At 43.9% G+C, this 25,781-nt stretch overlaps 1 protein-coding gene across 1 annotated transcript; it reads left to right on the plus strand.

Annotated features, from left to right (window-relative positions):
• The first annotated feature begins 242 nt into the window (after nucleotides 1-242).
• On the plus strand, nucleotides 243-25,522 carry golga1 (golgin A1). Its single transcript, XM_072387208.1, has 24 exons — nucleotides 243-428; nucleotides 1,109-1,409; nucleotides 3,381-3,471; nucleotides 5,322-5,396; nucleotides 7,047-7,144; nucleotides 7,225-7,257; nucleotides 8,317-8,445; nucleotides 8,639-8,808; nucleotides 12,352-12,463; nucleotides 12,541-12,624; nucleotides 12,704-12,829; nucleotides 13,024-13,119; nucleotides 14,958-15,053; nucleotides 15,165-15,260; nucleotides 16,756-16,896; nucleotides 17,103-17,177; nucleotides 17,365-17,454; nucleotides 17,535-17,637; nucleotides 20,132-20,292; nucleotides 20,600-20,758; nucleotides 20,840-20,899; nucleotides 20,977-21,201; nucleotides 21,298-21,384; nucleotides 23,845-25,522. Exons 2-24 carry the CDS (start codon nucleotides 1,281-1,283, stop codon nucleotides 23,923-23,925), a joined length of 2,517 nt encoding a protein of 838 aa, XP_072243309.1. The 5' UTR covers nucleotides 243-428; nucleotides 1,109-1,280; the 3' UTR covers nucleotides 23,926-25,522.
• The last annotated feature ends 259 nt before the right edge of the window (nucleotides 25,523-25,781 follow it).

Below are 25,781 nucleotides of genomic sequence, written 5' to 3' on the forward strand. Positions count from 1 at the left end.
AAAGTATGTTGCCGATTGACCAGTAGCAGCAGCAGTAAGTGGTTGCAATAGTAATGTTTTATGATTAAATTCAAATTAGCAAAGTTCCTGTGAGGTTTCTGTTAATTCCTGTAAGTGCAGTTTTTCTGCTGTCGTTCCTTGTCACGCCTGCAGGGGGCGGTTGTTTCCATCGTTACGGCCACGCCCCCTCCCTCTTCAGTCCAATGAACAGTGGCTCCGCCGTGACGTAGGCAGTCATCTGTGTTGGGGTGATTACGTGTAGCTCACCGTCTAGCAGCAGCTAGCTTATCAGACGACAGTTCGAGCGAGTTCTTTATTATTAATTGACCGCCACGGTTATAGCTATTCTTTGTATGCAAGCAGAGAAAGAGAGAAGTAATTGAGCTATTGAAAACGTTACGGATGGATATTCAATCGAAAATGAGATGGTAAGGAAGGGGCGACATCAGTGAACGAGCAAGCTAGCAACAGCTAACATCACTCGGTGGTGGTAACGTTACTTCTTATTGTTGTGACTAGTGGAGCTACCTGGCTGTCAAAACATTGTCTGACTGTATGAATGCACTTCTCTAACTACATTAACACCCATAAGACACGGTGAACTTCTGCTTTTTGGCAGGTTCGTTAGCTAACGCATCAACACTTTGAGTTAGTTAGGAAAAACTGGAGCCCAGCCATGGCATCAAATTCACTTACAAACTCAGACTCCTTTCCAAACTCATATTTTTGTTCGCCTACAGAATAGTTTTTTAAAAGAATAGCTTAATTGATATAAACTCATACGGTTTGCGATAAGCATGTGTTTCACAGTGACTCAAACGTTTAAAGGTCCGGTGGGTGCAGTTTGGACTAAAACTGAGGCATTCAGACGGCTGTCATCTGCTTGGAGTTCAGAAAATGTCTTCGGAACCACCGTGACATGCCAGATTGACCAAAACAAACTATTCCACATGCTTAAAATGGACTTTGTAGATGAACGACCGCATTTTGACAGCATAAGCCTGTCATTTATAAGTCCAAATAGCCAAACTGTCATATCATCATGGTAATAGAGGACAGAGACAGTGGGGTGAGATCTGTTTTAATAAGTGTTATTTTTCTTTTCTAGATGTAGCAGAATGGAAAGGACCCAACAACACTCTTTGAAGTGGTACTGCATAAGAAGGCGTCTTTGCTCCGGACCACAGAACAAGGAGCTGTAAAATCCATGCATCAAGTGGCGTCTCAAACTCTCCAGAAACTGCAAATTGTGCTCGAAAAGAGACGCTGAAGGGAACAATATGTTTGCCAAGTTGAAGAAAAAGATTGCAGAGGAGGCGGCCACAGCACCCCGGACTGGTGTGCGTATCCCCCGTACCATTAGCAAGGAATCCATCACCTCCGTGGGGGCAGACTCGGGGGATGACTTTGTAAGTACGCAGAACCCCTTCTGGTCTCCAGCCAAATGCTTTTTGTGTATAGACAAGTACTGGATGAATGGAGACACTTACAGTGTCTTTTTTCCTCAACACGGACAGCAATCCTCATCATTTTTGGCTTAATTAATGAAGTTCAATAGAATTCTATTGAATCTTAATCTCTTTTTTTTTCATCCCTTACTGGAGTTGTTTGAAGCGGTCAAACAGATACGGACACAAGTAAAATAAAATGGTTAATCTGGCTTCTTCTAAGTATAAAACACTATTATTATTAGTCATTAATCAAGGTTCAGGCCCAATTTTGGACAACATTAAGTAAAGATGATTGTTGAACTGAAAGTGATAGAAACTGGACAGAGCTACAGCTAAAGCTAAACAGGCTAAAGCTAAACAGCTAAAAAGTTGGAGCCTTTGGCATATATTTGCTCTCTTTATTCCTTAAACCCGTTCCAGCTCATGTTAACTTTAGCTGTGAGAGAGTTTGCTCCATTCTGTGAAGCCAGAGCGGCAGAATCTGATGGGATACATACCAGTTATCACCTACTTTAACGTGAGGACAGGTTTTTAAATGAAGGGCTTGTTCCCACAGCTTGTTACTCATGCCTTTAAGTCTCTCTGTCCTAATTTGTAATGAATGCTGTGAAAAATTGTCCAGAGTTCATGCTGACATCCCCCTGATGGCTTTGTTTGGACTGCTTTCTGACCCCGAACAAAGATTCGATTGAGTTTTGGTCTCTGAGACTCAAACTGTTTTCACAAGTTGGACTCAAGGAAACAGCCAAACACCTGGAATGGCTTTAAATTTGAATACTTTAACGTGAGGACAGTTTTTTTTAAATGGCTGTGTTTGAGACGTTTTCTGTAATGTTGACAGTATTTGATGCTGAAGGATGCCTCACATACAAAGCAGCACAATGATATATAGACCAGTTGTTTTAACCTTAGGGATTCTTTGGGATTCATTGTCCTAATGATGCTGGTGGCTCTGGTCCAGCTGCATTACTAATTCCCTCCTTTTTCCACCTCTGGTTGTAACTGCCAACGGATGCAATCACTAAAGCTACTGATGAGAAATGCAATGAATGATTTAAACTGAGTTAAAAAGCAGAAAACGAATGCTTTTTACCCGAAGCTCACTTGTGCTTATTATTAATAAGTTTTACTTTAATGTTGCGCTGCTTTTAAGTCCAACCATTGCAGGGTTGGTTTGTGCATCCTGTTTTTTGTAATTCTTTGTGTTTGGACCACAGAAAAGTCCCGTATCCAGAGATCGGTGCTTTAGAAATAAGTCACCAGTCAGACAGGTCCGGGTAGCGGGACATGGGTGTGACACGGCGTGTCTCCTCTGCACCGAATGCACCTTAGCGCTGGGTTATCTGGTTTTATGTGCTATAGAACACATAAACCAGCCCTTTCCACGTAGATTAGATGACGAATGTTGCTGTCATAACCTGGAAGGAGAGTCCGTGTCGTTGCTAAAGCTCTGTTCATCGGAGCAAACACGATGGTGTCGTCTCTCAGTGGGAAAGCCAGACCTCTGAGCATGTGGACGTCTCAGTTGCACCTGGCTAAATAATTCAGTGAGAGGCAGAACTGTGGGCTAACGTGTCGCATTGTGTTTTCGGGGCAGTGAAACCCGAGTCCAGTTCGTTAGGATTACACTGAGCGCCGGCATCTTGGTTCTTTTCTTTCATCCAATTCATATATTTGTGAATTTGAACTAATCAGATGCTTAAAAACCAAAAACCTGTGCTTTAAGAGAGCAAATAAAAGCCCAAATAAACAAGAATTGAGACGTAAAATTGTGAAATACGATGTGATAACAGCTGAGCAGATGATTTATGTCTCCCTGAGAATGGAAGCATGTGATATGTGGCCCTCCTGCTTGAGCAGTGCAGTAAATGAAACGTTTTTTATTAGATTTCTCTGAAGTTTTCTGTCATTCTGTGTGTGTGTGAGTAGGCTTCTGATGGCAGCAGCTCCAGGGATGATCTGCCAGCCCAGATCCTCAGAAGAAACGATCAGATCCGGAAGCTGGAGGCAAAGCTGTCGGGTAGGACACATCAGAATAAGGTTAAGCAGCTCAGTCTGCAGCCCCCCCCCCACCCCTGGCCTGCGATGCACAGGCCTGTAAAGCAGTAAACCCTCTCAGAGCTGTTGTCTAGAACATTCAAGTCGTTTCAAACTCATGGATCGTAGAATTGATGCTTTACATCATCTTTACTAATTAATATTGTAATAAATGATCGATACGACCTTTTTAGGCAACTACACAGGCACTCTACTGGGCCCACTTCATCCACACGCCCCCCTGCAGCACAGGTTATTCACTCCGTGCTCTGTGACAGTCGGCTAACTTCACACAGAGTTTGCTGCTGATAGTTTTGTGCAAAAACTAAAAGTTTCACATACGGCGTTACACACACATCATTCAAAGTTTATCTGTGACGGGAAAGACTCAACTTTAACTGGTAAAGGGCTTGTTGTTGCTTATACAGCTTTGGCACAACGGCAGTTTAGGTTTTAGGTGGCCAGAGGACCTCATATCATGCCTCTCACACTCTAAAATTCTTTTTAAAAAAAGAAATTCTTGAACAAATGCCTCTCACATCCAAAATATCTGCCTGATCTGGATAAATTTTACATCAAAACGTAGGTATTTTAGAAGATATTTAGATTCCTTGATTCCTCATTGACGCCCCCCTGCAGCACAGTTTATTCACTCCGGTAAGAACGTCCATCTTACTCAAAGTCGTCGTTCACGTCGTCAAAATCTGATAAATATCCTGCCATGTTGCACAAAACTATCAGCAGCAAACTCTGTGTGAAGTTAGCCGACTGTCACAGAGCACAGAGTGAATAAACTGTGCTGCAGGGGGGCGTGTGGATGGAGTGGTCCCAGTAGAGTGCCTGTGTAGAAATCCCTCCGTTAGCTCTCCTATAGCTGCAAGTAGCCACATAACAGCAGCTATGAGCTAACAGAGCTATAGCACACGTTCATTCATTCATTCTTCTTAAAGTATTGGTGAAATAAAGAAAGATAATGCCTTATTTAGAGGCTGCATCCTCTAAGCCCCGTTCACTCCGTTATATGGATCTCCAGTTATCTAAATATCTTCAGAAGGACGCCGACTTTCACCAAACTGTTCTCAGTGAGCAGATGAACGTATTTCATGCCAGAAATAAGGTCCAGGTTTAAAAATACCGGAGTTCCCCTTTAAGAAACAGTTGTTTTACCTGCTTCTCTGTAAACTGATTGTTCAAACAGATGAAAATAATCTAGAAAAGACAGAAAACACTGTAAAGAAATGCAAAAGTCTCTGGTCTGTGAGCGCAGCAGCAGCAGCCTCGGATTTTTGCATCTGAATCTTTAAAGGATGCAGCCACCAATGAGCCAGATCTGTGCTTCACTTTCAGTTCTGGTCTCTCTCACAGAATCTGAAGTTAATGCTTTCAGTTTCGCGCTAAAACCGAAGCAGCTGATCAGAAACGGCACCCTGGAGGAGTGTCATTAAGACGAATCATTGCACACGAGCCTTAAAAACGCTGATTTCTCCACAAACCGGTAACTTCAGTGCAAACATGGCAGCGGTGGAGTGATTTAGATCATCTTCTGTTTGTTGAGAAGTCGCCCCCCCGACCCTTCCTCTCTGTCCTTTGGTGGGCTTTAGTCACCCTCTGAACAGGTTAAAGTTTGCACCAAGGTTCTCATGAAGCCTTTAAACCAGTTAAGAAAAAGAAAACTTTACCTTTCATTATTTCTCAATCATGTTTTCCCTTTTGTTTTCTCCCCGCCGTCTCCTGACCTTCATCTTTGTGCTCCTCCTGTGTGTGTTTTGTGTGTGTTTTGTGTGTGTGTGTGTTGTTGTTACCCCATCCCATCACCCTACTTCCCAACACCAGACTACGCTGAGCAGCTACGAATTATGCAGAAGACCAAGGACAAGCTTGAAATTGCATTAGAAAGGCATCAGGATTGTACGTACCTCCACTCTCCTCCCAAATCGGCTTCCTTATCTGTCTCCTATCTGTCACTGTAGTGAGCATCTCTTAACGCATCATTTCCTGTCATGAACTGCTAATATTATGGGCTTCAGATGCTTCTTTTTTGTTTTAATCCAGATACCCACCCTCAGATTTGTTGTTTCTGTCTGTTCAGCATGTGGATCTCACAGTTAAGCTCTTTATCTCAGTTTCTCTGCACACTTTAACCTCAGCTAATGTCTTCTAAAAGATTATTAAAGCCGTTTATTTTAGATATAGTTTGTCCTGTAGCCTTGTTGAATTGTGCTCTGTTGGGGAAAAGTGGTTTATTTCTATGTGAGGAATTTCACCGGCAGCCGTGGAAAGTTTGTGTGATGTTGGGATTTGGAGTTGGTGAGGCGTTTATGGTCCTCGGGGAGAATAGGAAATCCGACCGTCAGCCTGAAACGTCTCTGCCTGCATCGCTATTGTCATTTTTTTTATAAAATTGAAAGTATAGAACATTAATTATTAGATTTCTGTGTTGAATTCTTAAATTAATGATAAAATAGCAAATTATGAATTTCTGATTCTCAGCTGAGTGAAACAAAAGCGCCTTTTAACCCTGATGTCATGAACATTTTCTGGTCCTGTCGCTGTGAGGTTTCCTGCTCTTCCTCTACTCAAATTGGATGGAACAGATGGAGAAGCTGCGCTCTCAGTGATTAAATCCTGTTTGTTTTTGCTTTTAATGGAAATATTTATGAATTTCTTGTCTATATTAAATGAAAACCTCAGTTATTCCTTAGATGATGTAACTGAGCTCCAAACGCGATGCACGGTGCCTGTAAAACAGGAGGTTTGGGCACAGTCCAGTGGAGATGATTGGTTAAATGCAGGCTCCAGTGAGAGCACAGGAATCTGTCCAGAGGTTGAATCTTAGACTTAGACTTAGAAAACTTTAATGTCCCCGAGAGGCGATTTGTTTTACAGAACAATCATTGACATATAATCTATAAACAGACATTGAACCAGACATTTACAGCACTATATGTCTAACACATAAACACACATCAGTTAAATATAGCACAGTAAAATAGAGCATATTGCCCTTTCCTACTAAGCCTAATGTCATGAATAAATCTACAGCACTATTTATCTAATAACATGTATGTCAAATACAAGGATATTTCACTTCCTTAGAAGGCCTAAAAAACATAAATAGGTCAGAACTACAAATATTTGTCTAGATCAACAGCACTATTTATGAAATACGTAGCATCAGTGATCAAATACAGTAAGAAGGATATTCCCTAGAAGCCTGTGTGTCTTTGAGGATCTTGGATGTGTTCAGGCGCAGAATGTGGGCGAGTTGTAGCTTACTGAAGTTTAGCTGAATCATTTTCCTGTAGGGTGTTCTTTAAGTTTCCTGACTTCAGGGTGGTTTTGTTTCCCTTCCAGCAGACGCTGCTTTATCGGCTCGACTGCATTTAGTTTTTTTTTGTCAGTTGCCATGCATCGCTTGTCTTTTCCTGTCTTTGCTTCTGGGATGAACACACTTCTTAACCTTTTCACGGCTACTAACAGTCTGTGCTGTTTAGCTTTCTACACAAACCTTTCTGTACAGTTTTCTTCCTTTTTTTCTCTCTCATGTTCACTGCTCAGCATCCATAAAGAAACTCCAAGAACAGAATGAGTCTCATCAGGCCAACAAAGCCAAAATGGCCGAGGGAATGGCTTTGGCTCTGGAGAAAAAGGATCAGGTAACTGCCCTTTGCCTCACCTCTTCCAAAGTGGGACATTTTGACTTGTGCACTGAGTTCTTGTTGTCCTTTTCTTGCAGGAATGTATAGAGAAGATGGCTGATGTAGAGAAGGCAAGTATCTCAGTCCAGAAGAAGTCAGAAGCTCAGACGGAGTTCTTGGACATTTGACCATGTTTTGAGGTTCTGATGTAGTTTGGATTTCCTGTTGGGGTTGATTGGTGTGATTTTAACTTGTTGTGGCCTGAAAGAAAGAGGATCTCCATGTCCAGTAGAACTCTGGCATGGCTTGGATATGACTTGGGGCTGTTTTTGGTCCGTTTTTCAGTCTGAAAGGTAAACCAGAACGTCTTGTTACAGTGGCAGGAGGTGGGATCATGTTGGAGGCAGCAAATGAACTCTTCTAATGTTTGAGGAACTTTGACAGCATCTCCACAGCAGTTCAGGAGCTGTTGCACCGCTGTGGTCCAGAGAAAACTAATGAAATGGCAGGAAGGCCAGGAAGGCTGAGGCTCAGTGGTTCACATGGGCAGCAAAGGCTTCTGTTGCTCAGATGGCTGAAGAAGTTGAGGCCAAATGGGGCCAAAATATGTAGAAAAGTGATGTTAATACCGACCCAAACAGAAGCAGGCAGCCCTTTCCTCATCATATAGTCCCGCTGTCACAGTCTGACCAGTCAAGCAAACTTTGACTTTCTGAGTTACTTCCCTGATGTTGCATCATCTAATTCAGCCCCATTTATTTGTAGAGGTCATAGGTCAGGGCTGCAGGTGGGGCCTTAATGCCGTAACTCTACCTCAGACTGTTTAGTATGACTGAAGAGCTGTGAAAACATGCTCAGATGTGCCCTGTGGGGTGAATAAAAGCTGTCAGCGTTCACTTTTAAAGCACTATGGCTACTCTTGAGCTCCGGTAAATGCATTGAATGTAGCCCAAAGATGAGACCCGTTTAAAATGCCTGTATTAACGACTGAATCGAGTGCAGTTATTACAGTCTTTGTTGTTGCGTTGCCAGCTGTTTTGCCATGTTGGATTGTGACTGTAATCTACCAAAAAGAAAGAGAAGGAGGGCTTGTTCTGAGCTGCACGGGAAGCCTGTGAAATGGTCTTGTTTGGAGCCACATGGCAGATGCACATGAACAGTGGTGTGATACAGCTGCTGTGTTTGTTCAGGAAAAGGCTGCCCTGTCAGCCCGGCTTCAGGAGCTGACGGAACAAAGCTTAGCACTCTTCCAGAAAAGAGATGACCTGGATGAACTGGAGGGCTTTCAGCAGCAAGAGCTCGCTAAAGTTAAACACATGGTGCGTACATGTGGAGTTTGCCAACATCTTTGACCATTTAAGATTAAATTAAGCATTTTAGATAAGCTAAGGGGGGGGGCTGTGCCTTGAGTGACTTCAGGCTGTGTTCCTCATCGCAGGACATGGTCTGCTAAAGCTTTTTTGGTCACTGCTTTGTAGGGAGTTCAGTTTTTTCCTAATCCCTGTTTAACAGCTGCTGAGAAAGGAGGAGCTGCTCAGCCAGCGGGATCGGGAGCTTCAGCAGAAGGAGGCTGAAGCTCAGGCAGCGAAACGAGGACTGCTGGAGGCTCGGGGGAAACTCCAGGCTCTGCAGCAGCAGCATGACGAGAGCTGCAGACTCAGCTCTGAACTGGAAATAGAGCGGTAAGGTGTTTTTAGCACGTTAAACGGCTGGTCCTGTCCAATGAAACATCGACAAACTGCATCGTAGGCTGAGGGACACTGGGGTGAAATCTAAAATGAATCTGAAGTGTGGTTCAGCAGCAGTCACACCAGAGGCCAGATAAGCTGTGATGTCATATGCTCCCCTCACACCAGAAGACTCTGAAAGACTATCAGCTCACATCTAAAGACTAGAGTTTAGAGTTTTTAGTCCCAGACTAAAGATTTTACAAAGACTGAATCTTGTAGGGTCATTTATTTATTTACAAGACTACAACTAGATTTTTTTGATTTTTCCCATCATGCTCAGCAGAAGTTTTACTAAAATGGAGCAGAAGCAGCTTTTAGCTGCAGCTGCTCTGGTCTGTGCAGTGGTTTGTAGTGAAAAACCCAACAAAAAGAAGAGAAAATGCCACAGAATATGGGCACAGATGGTCCATTTTCACCTGCTGGTCACTCGTTTTTCTGCATCTGTCGACGTGTTTCTTATTGACTGTCTGCTTTCCTGTTTCTGATGCTGTCAGAGCTCAGCTATTGGCTGGTGATTGTGTTACATCACAGCGACCTACGATAATATTAAACACCTTTGATATGATCTGAAGCCCAAGACCAGGGAGAGACTGCAGATTACCACCTTAAACTGAACTATCGAGATGACGGGAGCACCAAGACTCCAGTTAGACTCCAGTTAGACTCCAGTTAGACTCCAGTTAGACTCCTAAAGACTCCAGTTAGACTCCTAAAGGCTCCAGTTAGACTCCTAAAGACTCCAGTTAGACTCCTAAAGACTCCAGTTAGACTCCTAAAGACTCCAGTTAGACTCCTAAAGACTCCAGTTAGACTCCTAAAGGCTCCAGTTAGACTCCTAAAGACTCCAGTGAGACTCCTAAAGACTCCAGTTAGACTCCAGTTAGACTCCAGTTAGACTCCTAAAGGCTCCAGTTAGACTCCTAAAGGCTCCAGTTAGACTCCTAAAGGCTCCAGTTAGACTCCTAAAGACTCCAGTTAGACTCTTAAAGACTCAGTTAGACTGCTAAAGGCTCCAGTTAGACTCCTAAAGACTCCAGTTAGACTCCTAAAGACTCCAGTTAGACTCCAGTTAGACTCCTAAAGGCTCCAGTTAGACTCCTAAAGGCTCCAGTTAGACTCCTAAAGGCTCCAGTTAGACTCCTAAAGACTCCAGTTAGACTCCTAAAGACTCCAGTTAGACTCCTAAAGACTCCAGTTAGACTCCTAAAGGCTCCAGTTAGACTGCTAAAGGCTCCAGTTAGACTCCTAAAGGCTCCAGTTAGACTCCAGTTAGACTCCTAAAGGCTCCAGTTAGACTCCTAAAGGCTCCAGTTAGACTCCTAAAGACTCCAGTTAGACTCCAGTTAGACTCCTAAAGGCTCCAGTTAGACTCCTAAAGGCTCCAGTTAGACTCCAGTTAGACTCCAGTTAGACTCCAGTTAGACTCCAGTTAGACTCCTAAAGACTCCAGTTAGACTCCTAAAGGCTCCAGTTAGACTCCAGTTAGACTCCTAAAGACTCCAGTTAGACTCCTAAAGGCTCCAGTTAGACTGCTAAAGGCTCCAGTTAGACTCCTAAAGGCTCCAGTTAGACTCCTAAAGACTCCAGTTAGACTCCAGTTAGACTCCTAAAGGCTCCAGTTAGACTCCTAAAGGCTCCAGTTAGACTCCAGTTAGACTCCAGTTAGACTCCAGTTAGACTCCAGTTAGACTCCTAAAGACTCCAGTTAGACTCCTAAAGGCTCCAGTTAGACTCCAGTTAGACTCCTAAAGGCTCCAGTTAGACTCCAGTTAGACTCCAGTTAGACTCCTAAAGGCTCCAGTTAGACTCCAGTTAGACTCCTAAAGGCTCCAGTTAGACTCCTAAAGGCTCCAGTTAGACTCCAGTTAGACTCCAGTTAGACTCCAGTTAGACTCCAGTTAGACTCCAGTTAGACTCCTAAAGGCTCCAGTTAGACTCCTAAAGGCTCCAGTTAGACTCCAGTTAGACTCCAGTTAGACTCCAGTTAGACTCCTAAAGACTCCTAAAGGCTCCAGTTAGACTCCAGTTAGACTCCTAAAGGCTCCAGTTAGACTCCTAAAGACTCCAGTTAGACTCCTAAAGACTCCAGTTAGACTCCTAAAGGCTCCAGTTAGACTCCAGTTAGACTCCAGTTAGACTCCAGTTAGACTCCTAAAGGCTCCAGTTAGACTCCTAAAGACTCCAGTTAGACCCCTAAAGGCTCCAGTTAGACTCCAGTTAGACTCCTAAAGACTCCAGTTAGACTCCTAAAGACTCCAGTTAGACTCCTAAAGGCTCCAGTTAGACTCCTAAAGACTCCAGTTAGACTCCAGTTAGACTCCAGTTAGACTCCAGTTAGACTCCAGTTAGACTCCAGTTAGACTCCAGTTAGACTCCTAAAGACTCCAGTTAGACTCCTAAAGGCTCCAGTTAGACTCCTAAAGACTCCAGTTAGACTCCTAAAGGCTCCAGTTAGACTCCTAAAGACTCCAGTTAGACTCCTAAAGGCTCCAGTTAGACTCCTAAAGGCTCCAGTTAGACTCCTAAAGGCTCCAGTTAGACTCCTAAAGGCTCCAGTTAGACTCCTAAAGGCTCCAGTTAGACTCCAGTTAGACTCCTAAAGACTCCAGTTAGACTCCTAAAGACTCCAGTTAGACTCCAGTTAGACTCCTAAAGACTCCAGTTAGACTCCTAAAGGCTCCAGTTAGACTCCTAAAGGCTCCAGTTAGACTCCTAAAGGCTCCAGTTAGACTCCAGTTAAGACTCCAGTTAGACTCCTAAAGACTCCAGTTAGACTCCTAAAGGCTCCAGTTAGACTCCAGTTAAGACTCCAGTTAGACTCCTAAAGACTCCAGTTAGACTCCTAAAGACTCCAGTTAGACTCCTAAAGACTCCAGTTAGACTCCTAAAGACTCCAGTTAGACTCCTAAAGGCTCCAGTTAGACTCCAGTTAGACTCCAGTTAGACTCCTAAAGGCTCCAGTTAGACTCCTAAAGACTCCAGTTAGACTCCTAAAGACTCCAGTTAGACTCCTAAAGGCTCCAGTTAGACTCCTAAAGACTCCAGTTAGACTCCTAAAGACTCCAGTTAGACTCCAGTTAGACTCCTAAAGACTCCAGTTAGACTCCTAAAGACTCCAGTTAGACTCCTAAAGGCTCCAGTTAGACTCCAGTTAGACTCCAGTTAGACTCCAGTTAGACTCCAGTTAGACTCCAGTTAGACTCCTAAAGGCTCCAGTTAGACTCCTAAAGGCTCCAGTTAGACTCCTAAAGGCTCCAGTTAGACTCCTAAAGGCTCCAGTTAGACTCCAGTTAGACTCCAGTTAGACTCCTAAAGACTCCTAAAGACTCCAGTTAGACTCCTAAAGGCTCAGTTTTTAGTCTGGGACTGTGGAAATCGTTCGGTGTGAGCCCAGCATTACTTTCCTCTATAAACAGGGACATGGGTGCTGCCACAGTGATGTCTTCCTTTAGTTGTTGGACTGTAAAAAGCTGCTTTATTGTTGGATCTGTGCAGAGAGGAACTGCTGCTGCTCAGAGAGGAAGCAGACAAGAAGATCAGTGAGCTGGAAGGACGCTGCACGGAGCTGCAGTCGGTCATCCTGCAGGTTTCTGAGGACTTCCAGAAGGTCAGTCCTGAATTTCAAGCTTTGCAGGCTCTCACTGGACCACACTCTTCGGTGACTGTTGGCTTCTTGTTTGGCAGTCCCAGGGTATGGCGTCCACCTTGGAGAGGTCCCTGCATGAGTTGCAGACTGAACACGACTCCCTGAAGTTGCAGCAGCAGAAGGTCAGAGCATGACATGTGGATAGTTTTGGTTTCTGAGAGAAAAGGCCCGTTTTCAGGCGTTTCCTCTGTCTGTCGGCAGGCTGCTGTGACCGAGGAGGACAAGGAACGCTTGCTGGTGGAACTTCAAAAGAAAGTGTCTTCTTTGGAGAGACGGCTGCAAGGGAACCTAAGCCAGGATGAGCATCTTCAGGAGCTGCTCCAGGAGGTGGGTTTAGGCCTGATGTGATTTTAACTGATAGGTTAAGAGACTTTTCTGTCTTTATTTAGAAAGTTCAGTGCTGGGACCCCAGATGATGCTTTCAGAACAACTAAGACATCGACACCCAGCATCTGTTCTACAGTTTTCTTTTAAGGCAGCAGTCAAAAAGCCTTTTATCTGTGTTGTTTCTGCCTTTTCAGAAGTCCAGCCTGGAGCTGAGCCTGGAAGAGACCAGAGCAGAGTTGCTGGCTGTTAGGACAAACCATGCTGACACCGTCAGCTCTCTGGAGGCGAAGGTAAAGCAGGATTCATCCCGATATGTGGGGAAAGTCTGTTCATTTCCAAGTTTCTGCTAATGATCTCGAATCAGAATCGGACGTCTTTTTGCTGCTAGGTAGGAATTAGGCAAGGTGAGTTTATTTGTACAATTCAACGAGAAGGTGACTCAAAGTGCTTTACAGAGACATTAAAACAGAGGAAATAAAAAGCATGATTTAAAATTTAAACAAAAGAAAGAAATAAGAACAAAAGATAAAATCATAATAATAAAGATAAGATCAAATAAAAATGTAATAAAATAATATATATGAAAGATAAAATCAGGAGTTAAAGTATGATTCCGTTTTGAAACTCAAGCTTATTCAAATGCAGCTGAAAATAGATGAAAAGAAAGCAGCCCGACTTTCTAGAGTGAAGAAAAGGGTCAATTTGCTTTCAAATTAAGCTCTTCTTCTGAAATCTTCTATAGACAGAACTCTAGGAAAAAAAGTCAAATTAAAACATATGTATGTCCAGATTTTGGTGTAAATTCTCAAAAGACCCAGGTCATAATCCAAAGTGCTAGAAAAGGCAAGGAAAGTTTATTTGTACAATTCAACGAGAAGGTGATTCAAAGTGCTTTACAGAGACATTAAAACAGAGGAAATAAAAAGCATGATTTAAAATTTAAACAAAAGAAAGAAATAAGAACAAAAGATAAAATCAGGAGTTAAAGTATGATTCCGTTTTTAAACTCAAGCTTATTCAAATGCAGCTGAAAATAGATGGAACTGGACTTAAATACTGAGAGTTTCAGCTGATCTGAGGCTTTCTGGGAGTTTGTTCCAGACATGTGGAGCATAGAAGCTGAATGCAGCTTCTCCAGGTCTGGTTCTGACTCTGGGAACTGATAAAGAACCGGATCCAGATGACCTGAGGGGTCTGGGAGGTTCATAGTGGGTCAGGAGGTCACTGATGCATTTTGGACCATTCAGAGCTTTATAGAGCAGCATCAGAACTTTAAAGTCTATCCTCTGATGGACCGGCATCAGAACTTTAAAGTCTATCCTCTGATGGACCAGCAGCAGAACTTTAAAGTCTATCCTCTGATGGACCGGCATCAGAACTTTAAAGTCTATCCTCTGATGGACCAGCATCAGAACTTTAAAGTCTATCCTCTGATGGACCAGCAGCAGAACTTTAAAGTCTATCCTCTGATGGACCGGCATCAGAACTTTAAAGTCTATCCTCTGATGGACCGGCATCAGAACTTTAAAGTCTATCCTCTGATGGACCAGCATCAGAACTTTAAAGTCTATCCTCTGATGGACCGGCAGCCGGTGGAAAGACCTCACAGCTGGACTGATGTGCTCCACTTTTAGTGAGGACTCCAGCAGCTGAGTTCTGGATGAGCTGCAGGAGTCTGACTGACTTTTTAAAGATGCTTTTACAATAATCAAACCTGCTAAAGATGAATGCATGGACTAGTTTTTCCAGGTCCTGCTCAGATCTTTTAGCCTTGATAGTCAGCTGACTTTGTTATTGCCTTAATGTGTTTTTAGGTCTGAGTCGAGCAGCTGAGTTCTGGATGAGCTGCAGTTAGCTGTGATGTTTCGGTGCAGTTCCAATAAATGTCAGCAGACAGATGAGAAGGAAAAGTGTGTGTGGGGGGGGGCCTGTGCTGGTGTTTAACTCGAGTGGATGATGAATGTTCTGCAGAAGAAGATGGACATACAACCCGAACAGTGTGTTCATTAGCAGTTCCACATAGCGTCAGTCTGTTGGCTTTCCACAGAAAACTATCTGACCTCCAACAGACTGAGTTAAGGAAAGGTTTCCATATGTTTTAAAGTGCGTGTCTCCTGTGTCTCCTCAGGTATCCAGGATGAGCTGCAGTATTACTGAGCTGCAGACTCTTCTTCGACATAAAGACGACTCGTCCAGGGCCTACAGAGAGAGAACGGACACACAAGTAAGAAACAATGGACCAGGGAACACTAAATGAATGAATGAAGGAACTTTCCACCCATCATTAAGTGTCATGTGAGTATGTGAAAGTAATGGAGTTACTTCCTTGTTTCAGATTGCTAACCTGGAGCAGCAAGTTGTGGAAAGTAGTGGGAGTCTGAAAGGTGCAGAGCAGCAGATCGCAGAGAAACAGCAGCAAATGGAGAAACTGGTAAGCATGACAAGTGTTTTATTACTCTGAAGGTGAAGATCTCCCTGCTTGCTGCTCTGCTCAGGGCAGGATTTTTCCACCCATCTCTCTGTATTTGTTTCCAGGAACTTGTCTAAAGCTTTAGTGGTGGCATGAATATGAACAGAGACAGAATTAAAGGGGAACTCCGGTATTTTTAAACTAGACCAGCCTCTAAATAAGGCATTATCTGTCTTTATTTCACCAATACTTTAAGAAGAATGAATGAATGAACGTGTGCTATAGCTCTGTTAGCTCATAGCTGCTGTTATGTGGCTACTTGCAGCTATAGGAGAGCTAACGGAGGGATTTCTACACTGGCACTCTACTGGGACCACTTCATCCACACGCCCCCCTGCAGCACAGTTTATTCACTCCGTGCTCTGTGACAGTCGGCTAACTTCACACAGAGTTTGCTGCTGATTGTTTTGTGCAACATGGCAGGATATTTATTAGATTTTGACGACGTGAACGACGACTTTGAGTACGATGGACGTTCTTACCGGTGTAGGTACCAGATCTGCGCCTGTTGGTGACGTCACACTCTCTGATTGGCTGGACGTTGGCACGACGACGGAAGGGAATGTGATTGGTCCGGACAACTTAATGAAGTAGTAAAAAAAACAACCTGTTGAAGTCGTTTTCGCGGTTCTTCATAGGAAACAAAGAAATCCAGCATTGAAATGGGGCACAATGTAGTTTGTAATAAAGTTTCTATTAAATAACCTCATATTGGCAACAAATTCATTCATAAAATGTAAATAGTAAACCCACTACTTAATGTTTTCTTAGCTGTTTTTTTGTGACTTTTATAGAAAAGCTGACATGATTAGCTCAGTTTCCAAATACATTTTGTATTGAAAAAAAAGTTTTTTACGAGTGGCGGATCTGGCTACCTGAGCACATCTGGTACCTACAGCGGAGTGAATAAACTGTGCTGCAGGGGGGCGTGTGGATGAAGTGGTCCCAGTAGAGTGCCTGTGTAGAAATCCCTCCGTTAGCTCTCCTATAGCTGCAAGTAGCCACATAACAGCAGCTATGAGCTAACAGAGCTATAGCACACGTTCATTCATTCATTCTTCTTAAAGTATTGGTGAAATAAAGACAGATAGTGCCTTATTTAGAGGCTGCATCCTCTAAGCCCCGTTCACTCCGTTATATGGATCTCCAGTTATCTAAATATCTTCTGAAGGACGCCGACTTTCACCAAACTGTTCTCGGTGAGTAGATGAAGGTATTTCATGCCAGAAATAAGGTTTAAAAATACCGGAGTTCCCCTTTAAGTCGTTAAAGCCCGAACGGTGTGTGTATTAGTTTCTATAATGCAGCTGTCAGCTGTTGGTAACATGCAGCAGGTACAGTATGCTGCATTAAAAACCCAACTTTGTACGATTGCACACCTTTTCTGAGGGAAAAATTAAGATTAAGTTGTTTTTTTGTACACATTTAATCATGCATTTGTGTGTGTTTCGTGCAGCAAGGCGAGTGGGACGCAGAGAAAGCCTTTCTGGGTCAGCAGGTGTGTTTGTTGGAGCAGCAGAGTCGGGAGAAGATCGGCCGACTGGAAGAAAGGATCAGCTCTTTACAGACGGACAAACAGACGCTCACAGACAGGGTGGTGAGTTCAAGCTTTTTGGATTTTTAAGCTCTATTTTTGCCACATTTTGTCTTTGTAGCATTTGACAGCAGGTGGAGGTGGAGATTACTAAGAAGGGATTTAATGTGGCATCCAGTGTTAATCAGCAGTGGAATAATGAGTAATATTATTCTTCTTATTGTAGACGGTGTGTAATGTTGTCTGATATCCTGGTTTCTGTTCATCAGTCTGATCTGGAGGAGCAGATGGTCGAGGAAAGCTCGATTTTAAAGCAGCGGACAGAGGAGCTGGAGCAATGCAAAGTAAGAGCTTCAACACTCCAGATGAGAGAAAAATGCTTTTCTAACTGCATTTACTGACTTTTCAGAGCAGCATTTCGTGTTTAATCTATAATGCAGTGGGTTTATAAGGTTTATAAGGGTTTGTTCCAGCTATTCGTAGACGCCAAACGCACACGTTTGCTCAGGTTATCTCGGCTTGTTCCCTCAGGCAGAGCTGGACAGCCGACAGACGGTGAGCACGGAAATCGCCAAAGCTCTGGAAGAAAGCAGGCGGCAGAAGGAGGAGCTGCAGACGCAGGTCTGTTGGTCACAGGGTGCATGAACACACCTCCCTGTGGACTGTTGGGTGGACTGAAGTGAGTCTGTGCTTGTTGCCAGGTTGGAGAGGTGACCTTATCTCTGCAGAACTCCCAGCAGGAGCTGTCTGCTGTTACTGAGAAGCTGACTCTGAGAGAAGAGGATGTGAAAACACTTCAGAATGGTACTGTTTTATTTCCGCTCCCACATGTTTCTGTATTTATCAGACGCTTTTATCCAAAGCGACTTACAAATGAAGATATAACAGCTTTATAAAAAGCTAACTATAAGCTACATAGAAGGAACCCAGGAGTCCGACTCTGTCAGAGGGGACAGAGTAGAGATAGGGTGCAGGCATAGAAGGAAGTGCAGAAAGATAAAGTGCAGAGATAGAGGGGGGAGGGAAGTACAAGGTAAGTGCTGGGATAGGAGATGCTCTCTGAAGAGCTGGGTTTTCAGGAGCTTCTTGAAGATAGACAGGGACGCCCCTGTTCTGGTAGCGCTCGGTAGGTCATTCCACCATCGTGGGACGACACATGAACAGAGTTTGGATTGTCTTAGGCGTGGTGTAGGAGCTGCTAGACGACAATCCTGGGACCAACGGAGGGACCCAGTTGGGACAGAAGCCTTTGCAAGAGCATTCAAGCAGATGGAGCCGTTCCATTAAGCTCTTTGTAGCTAACATCAGGGACTTGGATCTGATGCAGGCGGCTAAGGGCAGCCAGAGGAGCTCAATGAACAGAGGGGGGACGTGTTCTTTTAGGCTGATCCAAGACCAGACGCACCGCCGCGTTCTGGACCATCTGCAGAGGTTTCACAGGCTGGAGACCAGTTAGGAAACCAGTTAGGAGACCAGTTAGGAAACCAGTTAGGAGACCAGTTAGGAGACCAGTTAGGAGAGCAGTTAGGAAACCAGTTAGGAGAGCAGTTAGGAAACCAGTTAGGAGACCAGTTAGGAGACCAGTTAGGAGACCAGTTAGGAAACCAGTTAGGAGAGCAGTTAGGAAAACAGTTAGGAGACCAGTTAGGAAACCAGTTAGGAGACCAGTTAGGAGACCAGTTAGGAGACCAGTTAGGAGACCAGTTAGGAAACCAGTTAGGAGACCAGTTAGGAAACCAGTTAGGAAACCAGTTAGGAGACCAGTTAGGAGACCAGTTAGGAAACCAGTTAGGAGACCAGTTAGGAGACCAGTTAGGAGACCAGTTAGGAGACCAGTTAGGAAACCAGTTAGGAGACCAGTTAGGAAACCAGTTAGGAGACCAGTTAGGAGACCCGTTAGGAGACCAGTTAGGAGACCAGTTAGGAGACCAGTTAGGAAACCAGTTAGGAAACCAGTTAGGAGACCAGTTAGGAAACCAGTTAGGAGACCAGTTAGGAGACCAGTTAGGAGACCAGTTAGGAAACCAGTTAGGAGACCAGTTAGGAAACCAGTTAGGAGACCAGTTAGGAAACCAGTTAGGACACCAGTTAGGAGACCAGTTAGGAAACCAGTTAGGAGACCAGTTAGGAAACCAGTTAGGAGACCAGTTAGGAGAACATTGCAGGAGTCAAGGTGGGAGACCAGTTAGGAGACCAGTTAGGAGACCAGTTAGGAAACCAGTTAGGAGACCAGTTAGGAGACCAGTTAGGAGACCAGTTAGGAAACCAGTTAGGAAACCAGTTAGGAAACCAGTTAGGAAACCAGTTAGGAAACCAGTTAGGAGACCAGTTAGGAAACCAGTTAGGAGACCAGTTAGGAGACCAGTTAGGAGACCAGTTAGGAAACCAGTTAGGAGACCAGTTAGGAAACCAGTTAGGAGACCAGTTAGGAAACCAGTTAGGAGACCAGTTAGGAGACCAGTTAGGAAACCAGTTAGGAGACCAGTTAGGAGACCAGTTATGAGACCAGTTAGGAAACCAGTTAGGAAACCAGTTAGGAGACCAGTTAGGAGACCAGTTAGGAAACCAGTTAGGAGACCAGTTAGGAGAGCAGTTATGAGACCAGTTAGGAAACCAGTTAGGAGACCAGTTAGGAGACCAGTTAGGAAACCAGTTAGGAGACCAGTTAGGAAACCAGTTAGGAGACCAGTTAGGAAACCAGTTAGGAGACCAGTTAGGAGACCAGTTAGGAAACCAGTTAGGAGACCAGTTAGGAGACCAGTTATGAGACCAGTTAGGAAACCAGTTAGGAAACCAGTTAGGAGACCAGTTAGGAGACCAGTTAGGAAACCAGTTAGGAGACCAGTTAGGAGAGCAGTTATGAGACCAGTTAGGAGACCAGTTAGGAGAGCGTTGCTCTAAGGTGGGAGATGACCATGGCCTGCAGCAGGAGCTGGGGGGCATGTTGGGTCAGGTATGGTCTGATCTTTCTTATGTTTAGTAATGCAAAGCGGCTGAACGAGCGACCGAGGTAACGGGATCTTTGAAGGTTAGTTGGTCATCAATCATGACACCAAGTTTGTAGCAACCTTTGATGGAGCAAGAGATGGGGATTTTACACATTTACTCATTTAGCCTTTATCAGATGCCTTTTTCCAAAGAGAGACTTGCATATGAGAAGACTTTTAAGTTTTAATGCAGGAAGAAACCCTGGAGCAGACTTTGAGTGCTAAATCTGTATAAATCCATCAGAGTAGAAGTCAAACTAGTTCTGGAGTGCAATTATTGACTGAATTATTGACCCATACGTGTGTTTCAGAGGTGCAGACCCGGCAGGACTCACTGGTCCAGCTGCAGGAAGAGGCCAAGCAGCTGCGAGCTCAGCTGCAGCAGATGGAGGCTGACAAAGACTCCCAGCTGACCAGCCTCAGGGAGGAGCTGCTGGGCCAGACGCAGCAGCTCGATGGCTGCCAGGCGCGGGTCAGTACTGCGTCACGCTCTCATATCAAACATAAACCGTGGAAAGAGGAGGAAATGGTCCCATCCCACCGTTTATGTTGGCCTTTAGCTCCTCATCTCAAGCTGAATGGCTGGAAACTGTTCAGAGCCAAACTTTTGCACAAGAAAACAGACTTAATGATGTTAAAGAAGTACAAAAAGGAATGTTATGGGTCACCTCATTGTGTCTGAAGGTTTTATTCGATTTGGATAAAACGCTTTAGCTCAGTCTTTAGTTGAGTTGAAATATACTGGAACTGAAACTAATAGTTTGGTGTGTTTTGCCCAGATATCGTATCTTGAGGTTGAGGTGGAAACCTTGACAGAGCAGCTTCACAGCCCCGAGGTGTGTGAGGAGGACCAGAACGGCAGCGTGACTGTGGATGACCTTGATCACATCCAGAAGGTCAACCGAGAGCTGGAGCAGCAGCTCAGCGATAAGAACAGGGTGAATTTCTATGCACACGCTGCCGTTCTCCTGGCTTTTACAGGGCGGATCGGCACATAAAACCCATCTGTTGTGTTGCAGACCATCAAGCAGCTGCAGCAGAGGTTGGCAGAGCTGAAAAGGACCCTGCAGAAAGAACTGGTGAGGTTCATTTCACAGGTTTTCATATTCTTTCAGCTCACTGATTGTTAATAGAATTAAACGAATGTCTGTCACAGAAATTAAAGCCCGAGTCAGAAGCTGAAGGGAAGGAGAAGCTTCCAGAGAGTCGAGCAGAAAAACAGGAGCGACTTTGTCCAGATCTCTCAGCATTTTCCGCTCCGAGCCCCCCCACCTCCAACACCACCGTGACCAACACCGCGGACCTCAACGACTCCCGAGAAATCAACCTGGAGTATCTCAAACATGTCGTTCTCAAGTTCATGTCATCCAGAGAGGCTGAGGTGAGTCTTTGGGGCGTTTTTTTTGCAGCATCCCAGGAGTTTGGTTGGTGTTGGCGTCACAAACTCTGCTTCCTGCGTGTCGTTTTGTTTTCTCAGGCGTATCAGCTGATCCGAGCGGTTTCTGTGCTGCTGAGCTTCACCCGAGAGGAGGAGGACATGCTGAAGCAAACTCTGGAGTACAAAGTGGGTATTTCCTTTAGCGCTCGCTACCTTTAGCCAACGAAGGCTCATTTATGGAGGATTACAGCATAGAAAGTCTTCAGCAGGACTAAAGTTTCAGTCCAAAATATGGATGTTTGAATTAGAATTGATTTTAAACTTTTAAAGTTTGGTTTTAAAGCTCTTAACGGCCTCACCCCATCGTATTAATCAACTTTTGCTGGAGGTGTTCAGGTCAAAATACAAGCCCTGGGGTGACCGAGCCTTTTCTGTTGCTGCCCCCAGGCTCTGGAATAAGCTCCCCCCCCCCCCCCCCCAGATGCGTCTTATTTCTGACCTGAGCCTCTTTAAATCAGATATAATAAATAAAACATATTTGTGGGTATTTCCTTTAGCGCTCGCTACCTTTAGCCAACGAAGGCTCATTTATGGACGATTACAGCATAGAAAGTCTTCAGCAGGACTAAAATTTCAGTCCAAAATATGGATATTTTTCCTGTGGAGACAGTCCTTTACTGTGTTTTCCTGTAAGACTCCCCGGTGTCGGCTCTCTCTTTAATAAAGAAATCTGGGAGTAACCTTTGACCTTTGACAGTCATCTGAAGTTTGACAAACTAATTAACAGTGTTGTCAGGACTAGTTTTTTCCAGCTGCGTCTCCTGGCCAAAGTTAAAATGTTTTTAAGCCTCCCTGCCCGAATAAGTTCAAGGTTAGACTACAGCGATGGACTTTATGTCTGCGTCTCCCAGACTTCTCTCAGTCGCCTTCAGCTGGTGCAAAATGCTGCTGCTGCCCGTCTTTAACCAACACTAACAGACCTGTGCACATCACTCCTGTTCTTAACTCCCTTCACTGGCTTCCTGTCCTTCATAGAACTGATTTTAAACTTTTAAAGTTTGGTTTTAAAGCTCTTAACGGCCTCACCCCATCGTATTTATCTGAGCTTTTAACTGTAACCCTGGCAGAGCTCTGAGGTCAACAAATCAACTTTAGCTGGAGGTGTTCAGGTTAAAACACAAGCCCTGGGGTGACCGAGCCTTTTCTGTTGCTGCCCCCAGGCTCTGGAATAAGCTCCCCCCCCCGAGATGTGCCTTATTTCTGACCTGGGCCTCTTTAAATCAAGGCTAAAAACATATTTGTGGGTATTTCCTTTAGCGCTCGCTACCTTTAGCCAATGAAGGCTCATTTATGGACGATTACAGCATAGAAAGTCTTCAGCAGGACTAAAGTTTCAGTCCAAAATATGGATATTTTTCCTGTGGAGACAGTCCTTTACTGTGTTTTCCTGTAAGACTCCCCGGTGTCGGCTCTCTCTTTAATAAAGAAATCTGGGAGTAACCTTTGACCTTTGACAGTCATCTGAAATTTGACAAACTAATGAACAATGTGGTCAGGACTAGTTTTTTCCAGCTGCGTCTCCTGGCCAAAGTTGAAATGTTTTTAAGCCTCCCTGCCCGAATAAGTTCAAGGTTAGACTACAGCGATGGACTTTATGTCGGCGTCTCCCAGACTTCTCTCAGTCGCCTTCAGCTGGTGCAAAATGCTGCTGCTGCCCGTCTTTAACCAACACTAACAGACCTGTGCACATCACTCCTGTTCTTAACTCCCTTCACTGGCTTCCTGTCCTTTATAGAACTGATTTTAACCTTTTAAAGTTTGTTTTTAAAGCTCTTAACGGCCTCACCCCATCGTATTTATCTGAGCTTTTAACTGTAACCCTGGCAGAGCTCTGAGGTCAACAAATCAACTTTTTCTGGAAGTGTTCAGGTCAAAATACAAGCCCTGGGGTGACCGAGCCTTTTCTGCTGCTGCCCCCAGGCTCTGGAATAAGCCCCCCCCCCAGAGATGCGTCTTATTTCTGACCTGAGCTTCTTTAAATCAGGGCTAAAAACATATTTATTTCAGATGGCTTTTAATACCCAGTAGTATGGAGACACTTTTATATTATCTTATTCAATTTTGCTGTATTTTATTGCGTTTATTGTTATTTTAGTGTTTTGTACTTATTCTTTTCTTTATTTATTATCTGATGTAAAGCACTTTGGTACCGAAATGGATTGTTGTAAAGGGCTGTAGAAATAAATTACATTTACATTAAGACATCTATACGGTTGGATACCATCTGTAGCTTTAGCTGTGCCGTTTGCACTCTTCCTCAGTCAGGTTTTCTGTGCTTTTTGTGCAAGATGCACGCTTTCAGTGGTGCTAATCCTGTTTTAAAGCATCACTGGAGAACTATGAGAGCCTCAGAGCTACATAATCTCCAACATAATCTGTATTATATTTAGGTTTTTGGCTGCATTGTTCATAACTGTTATGTTATGGATGTGCATTTCTCTGGCAGAATATATTTCTTAAAGGCAGAAAACATCATATAAATACAGACTGTTTAGTGCAGAATTTGGAGCTGCTTTTCACACTTGTTCCTTATGGGGCTAATGGGCTTTTAATCTCAGCCAATAATGTGTGTTTTCTGCGTTCCAGATGTCCTGGTTTGGATCCAAACCTTCACCAAAGGGTATCATCCGCCCTTCAATCTCAGGCTCTGCGACTAATTGGAGCTGATGAGCAGCAAACTGAGCTGTGGTGACTGAGAGAAGGGAGCTAAAGGAGGAGGAAGTCTCTCCTTTGGGACTCTGAGCAGCTCTAACAGTCTCTTACACTTTTTCTCTGGCAATCTGTGGGAAGAACTGGTGTTTTATGCTATGTGGGGGGGGGGGCAGAAGAGAAAAGGGGCTTCCCAATATTTCTAAGGGATTTGAAGGCTTATCCATCATCATTTTTTTAAACATCCTCCTGTCGATAGCTGAGGCAGGCGTCTCATTTTACTTCCAGCACATGGAGTGAAAACGGAGTAAAAACGAGACCAAACAGCCTGCCTTACTGTTATCTTAGGGGCCGTTTCATATCTGCCCTCTTCTGTTGGTGAAAGCATTAACGTGACTTGATGCGATTTTCCTCTCTGGACAGACGGCTTTTCAGTGCCAAAGGACCTGATTGTCTTCTTTCCTGGTTATGCTCTAATTTTAAGTCACAGAGGGCTTCTTTTATGCAAATGTGTTATTGTAATAATCTGCACAGGATACTGAAGCTGTCTTCGCTTCGGTGTCATTAAGTTACCTGTCAAATGGGGATGAGTGATTTACACTGGTGTCAAAGGACCCAAATGCTCTTTATGTAAAGACAGTTTTGTCTGATGATATGTTTGAGCGTGTCAGTAGGAAAGCTTTGGTGGACGTTCGATGCACAGGCCACATTTTGGCCCTGTTGGGGCTGCATTTCAGCTGCATATAGCCTGCTGACGTCCTGTCTGTATGGTAAGCTAAAAGCGGAATGACCCTAAACACAACCCATACATATTTGTGACTGATATGTATGGAAATCGCACTGTTTTTCCAACCGGTTGACCCTCAAATCACACCTTTCCCTCGATGCTGCTCTCCCCTGATTGGGCATCTGTTATCTGAACTACAGCACTAATCTAATCTCACTGGGGCTCAGAGGAACCGCTTGTGACGATAAGTTAAGAGTCTCAAATGCAAACTACATGCAGACTGTTTCAGGTCCTTTAGCACCGGTGCAGATGACGTGTAACTGTTTGAATAATAACTACTGTATATGATAAAATAAGTGATATGTATATGAAACCCTACCTTTACTTGCCTTTGCTAATGTAAATGAAAGTACATTCCACATGTCTATTTATATATAGAGATATGTACATACTGTATGCTTTGAGAACTTTATAAATCAGTGGATGTAAATAGTTTGATGTGATCAGTTTACAGGATTTATCATTGTGTCTCGGTCCCACTGCCTTATCACAGTCTTCAATCCTGAGTGTGATGTCACCCCCGTGACAAATGTTGCTTAGAACACATTTCTTTTTCTGCCATTTTAAGTTATATTAATATATAGATGTCCAAAAGGTTTTAATGTGGGCCTCCCACCTCCCTGTAAGTCTGATGTAGTCCGCTGAGACGTGAACCCTCCGTGGAAATCAAAGAAACGGTTTAAGCACTTTTTAACCTCATTGGTTCTTCTGTGTTGGATCATTTGACACTTTTGAACAATGGCTACAGCTTTTTTTTATGATTTCATGATTGCTGCAGTGGTTTCATTGCCCACATTTATTACAAATAAACCCAGAGTCACAAAATCACACCGTCTGGCTGCAAATACTCTCAACTTGTTGGGATTTATGTGTATTTTTTATTTGATTTTGTTTGCATGTATTTGCCAGCAAACATACAGTGAATGAACATTGAATTTTATTGCGTTATTCTACCATATTTGATCAATACAGTTTACACAATATGACGGGACATTGGACTGAAGACAAGTTTCGGTGCAATCCTTGGTTTCCGTAGCCGGGATATTGTTTTTGAATTGGCTCTACATGAATTAATTGGATTATTTTG

The sequence above is a fragment of the Leuresthes tenuis genome, unplaced genomic scaffold (genome assembly GCF_036924035.1).
Source record: "Leuresthes tenuis unplaced genomic scaffold, fLeuTen1.0.hap1 SCAF_6, whole genome shotgun sequence".
NCBI lineage: Eukaryota > Metazoa > Chordata > Actinopteri > Atheriniformes > Atherinopsidae > Leuresthes > Leuresthes tenuis.

What these genes read in the sequence shown, in the direction of transcription:
- golga1 (XM_072387208.1), top strand. Translation starts at nt 1,281, where the DNA reads ATGTTTGCCAAGTTGAAGAAAAAGATTGCAGAGGAGGCGGCCACAGCA. An exon ending in GCTGGAGGCAAAGCTGTCGG is followed by an intron (nt 3,472 to 5,321) that starts GTAGGACACATC and finishes TCCCAACACCAG; the next exon opens with ACTACGCTGAGCAGCTACGA. An exon ending in AGCTCAGCGATAAGAACAGG is followed by an intron (nt 20,759 to 20,839) that starts GTGAATTTCTAT and finishes GTTGTGTTGCAG; the next exon opens with ACCATCAAGCAGCTGCAGCA.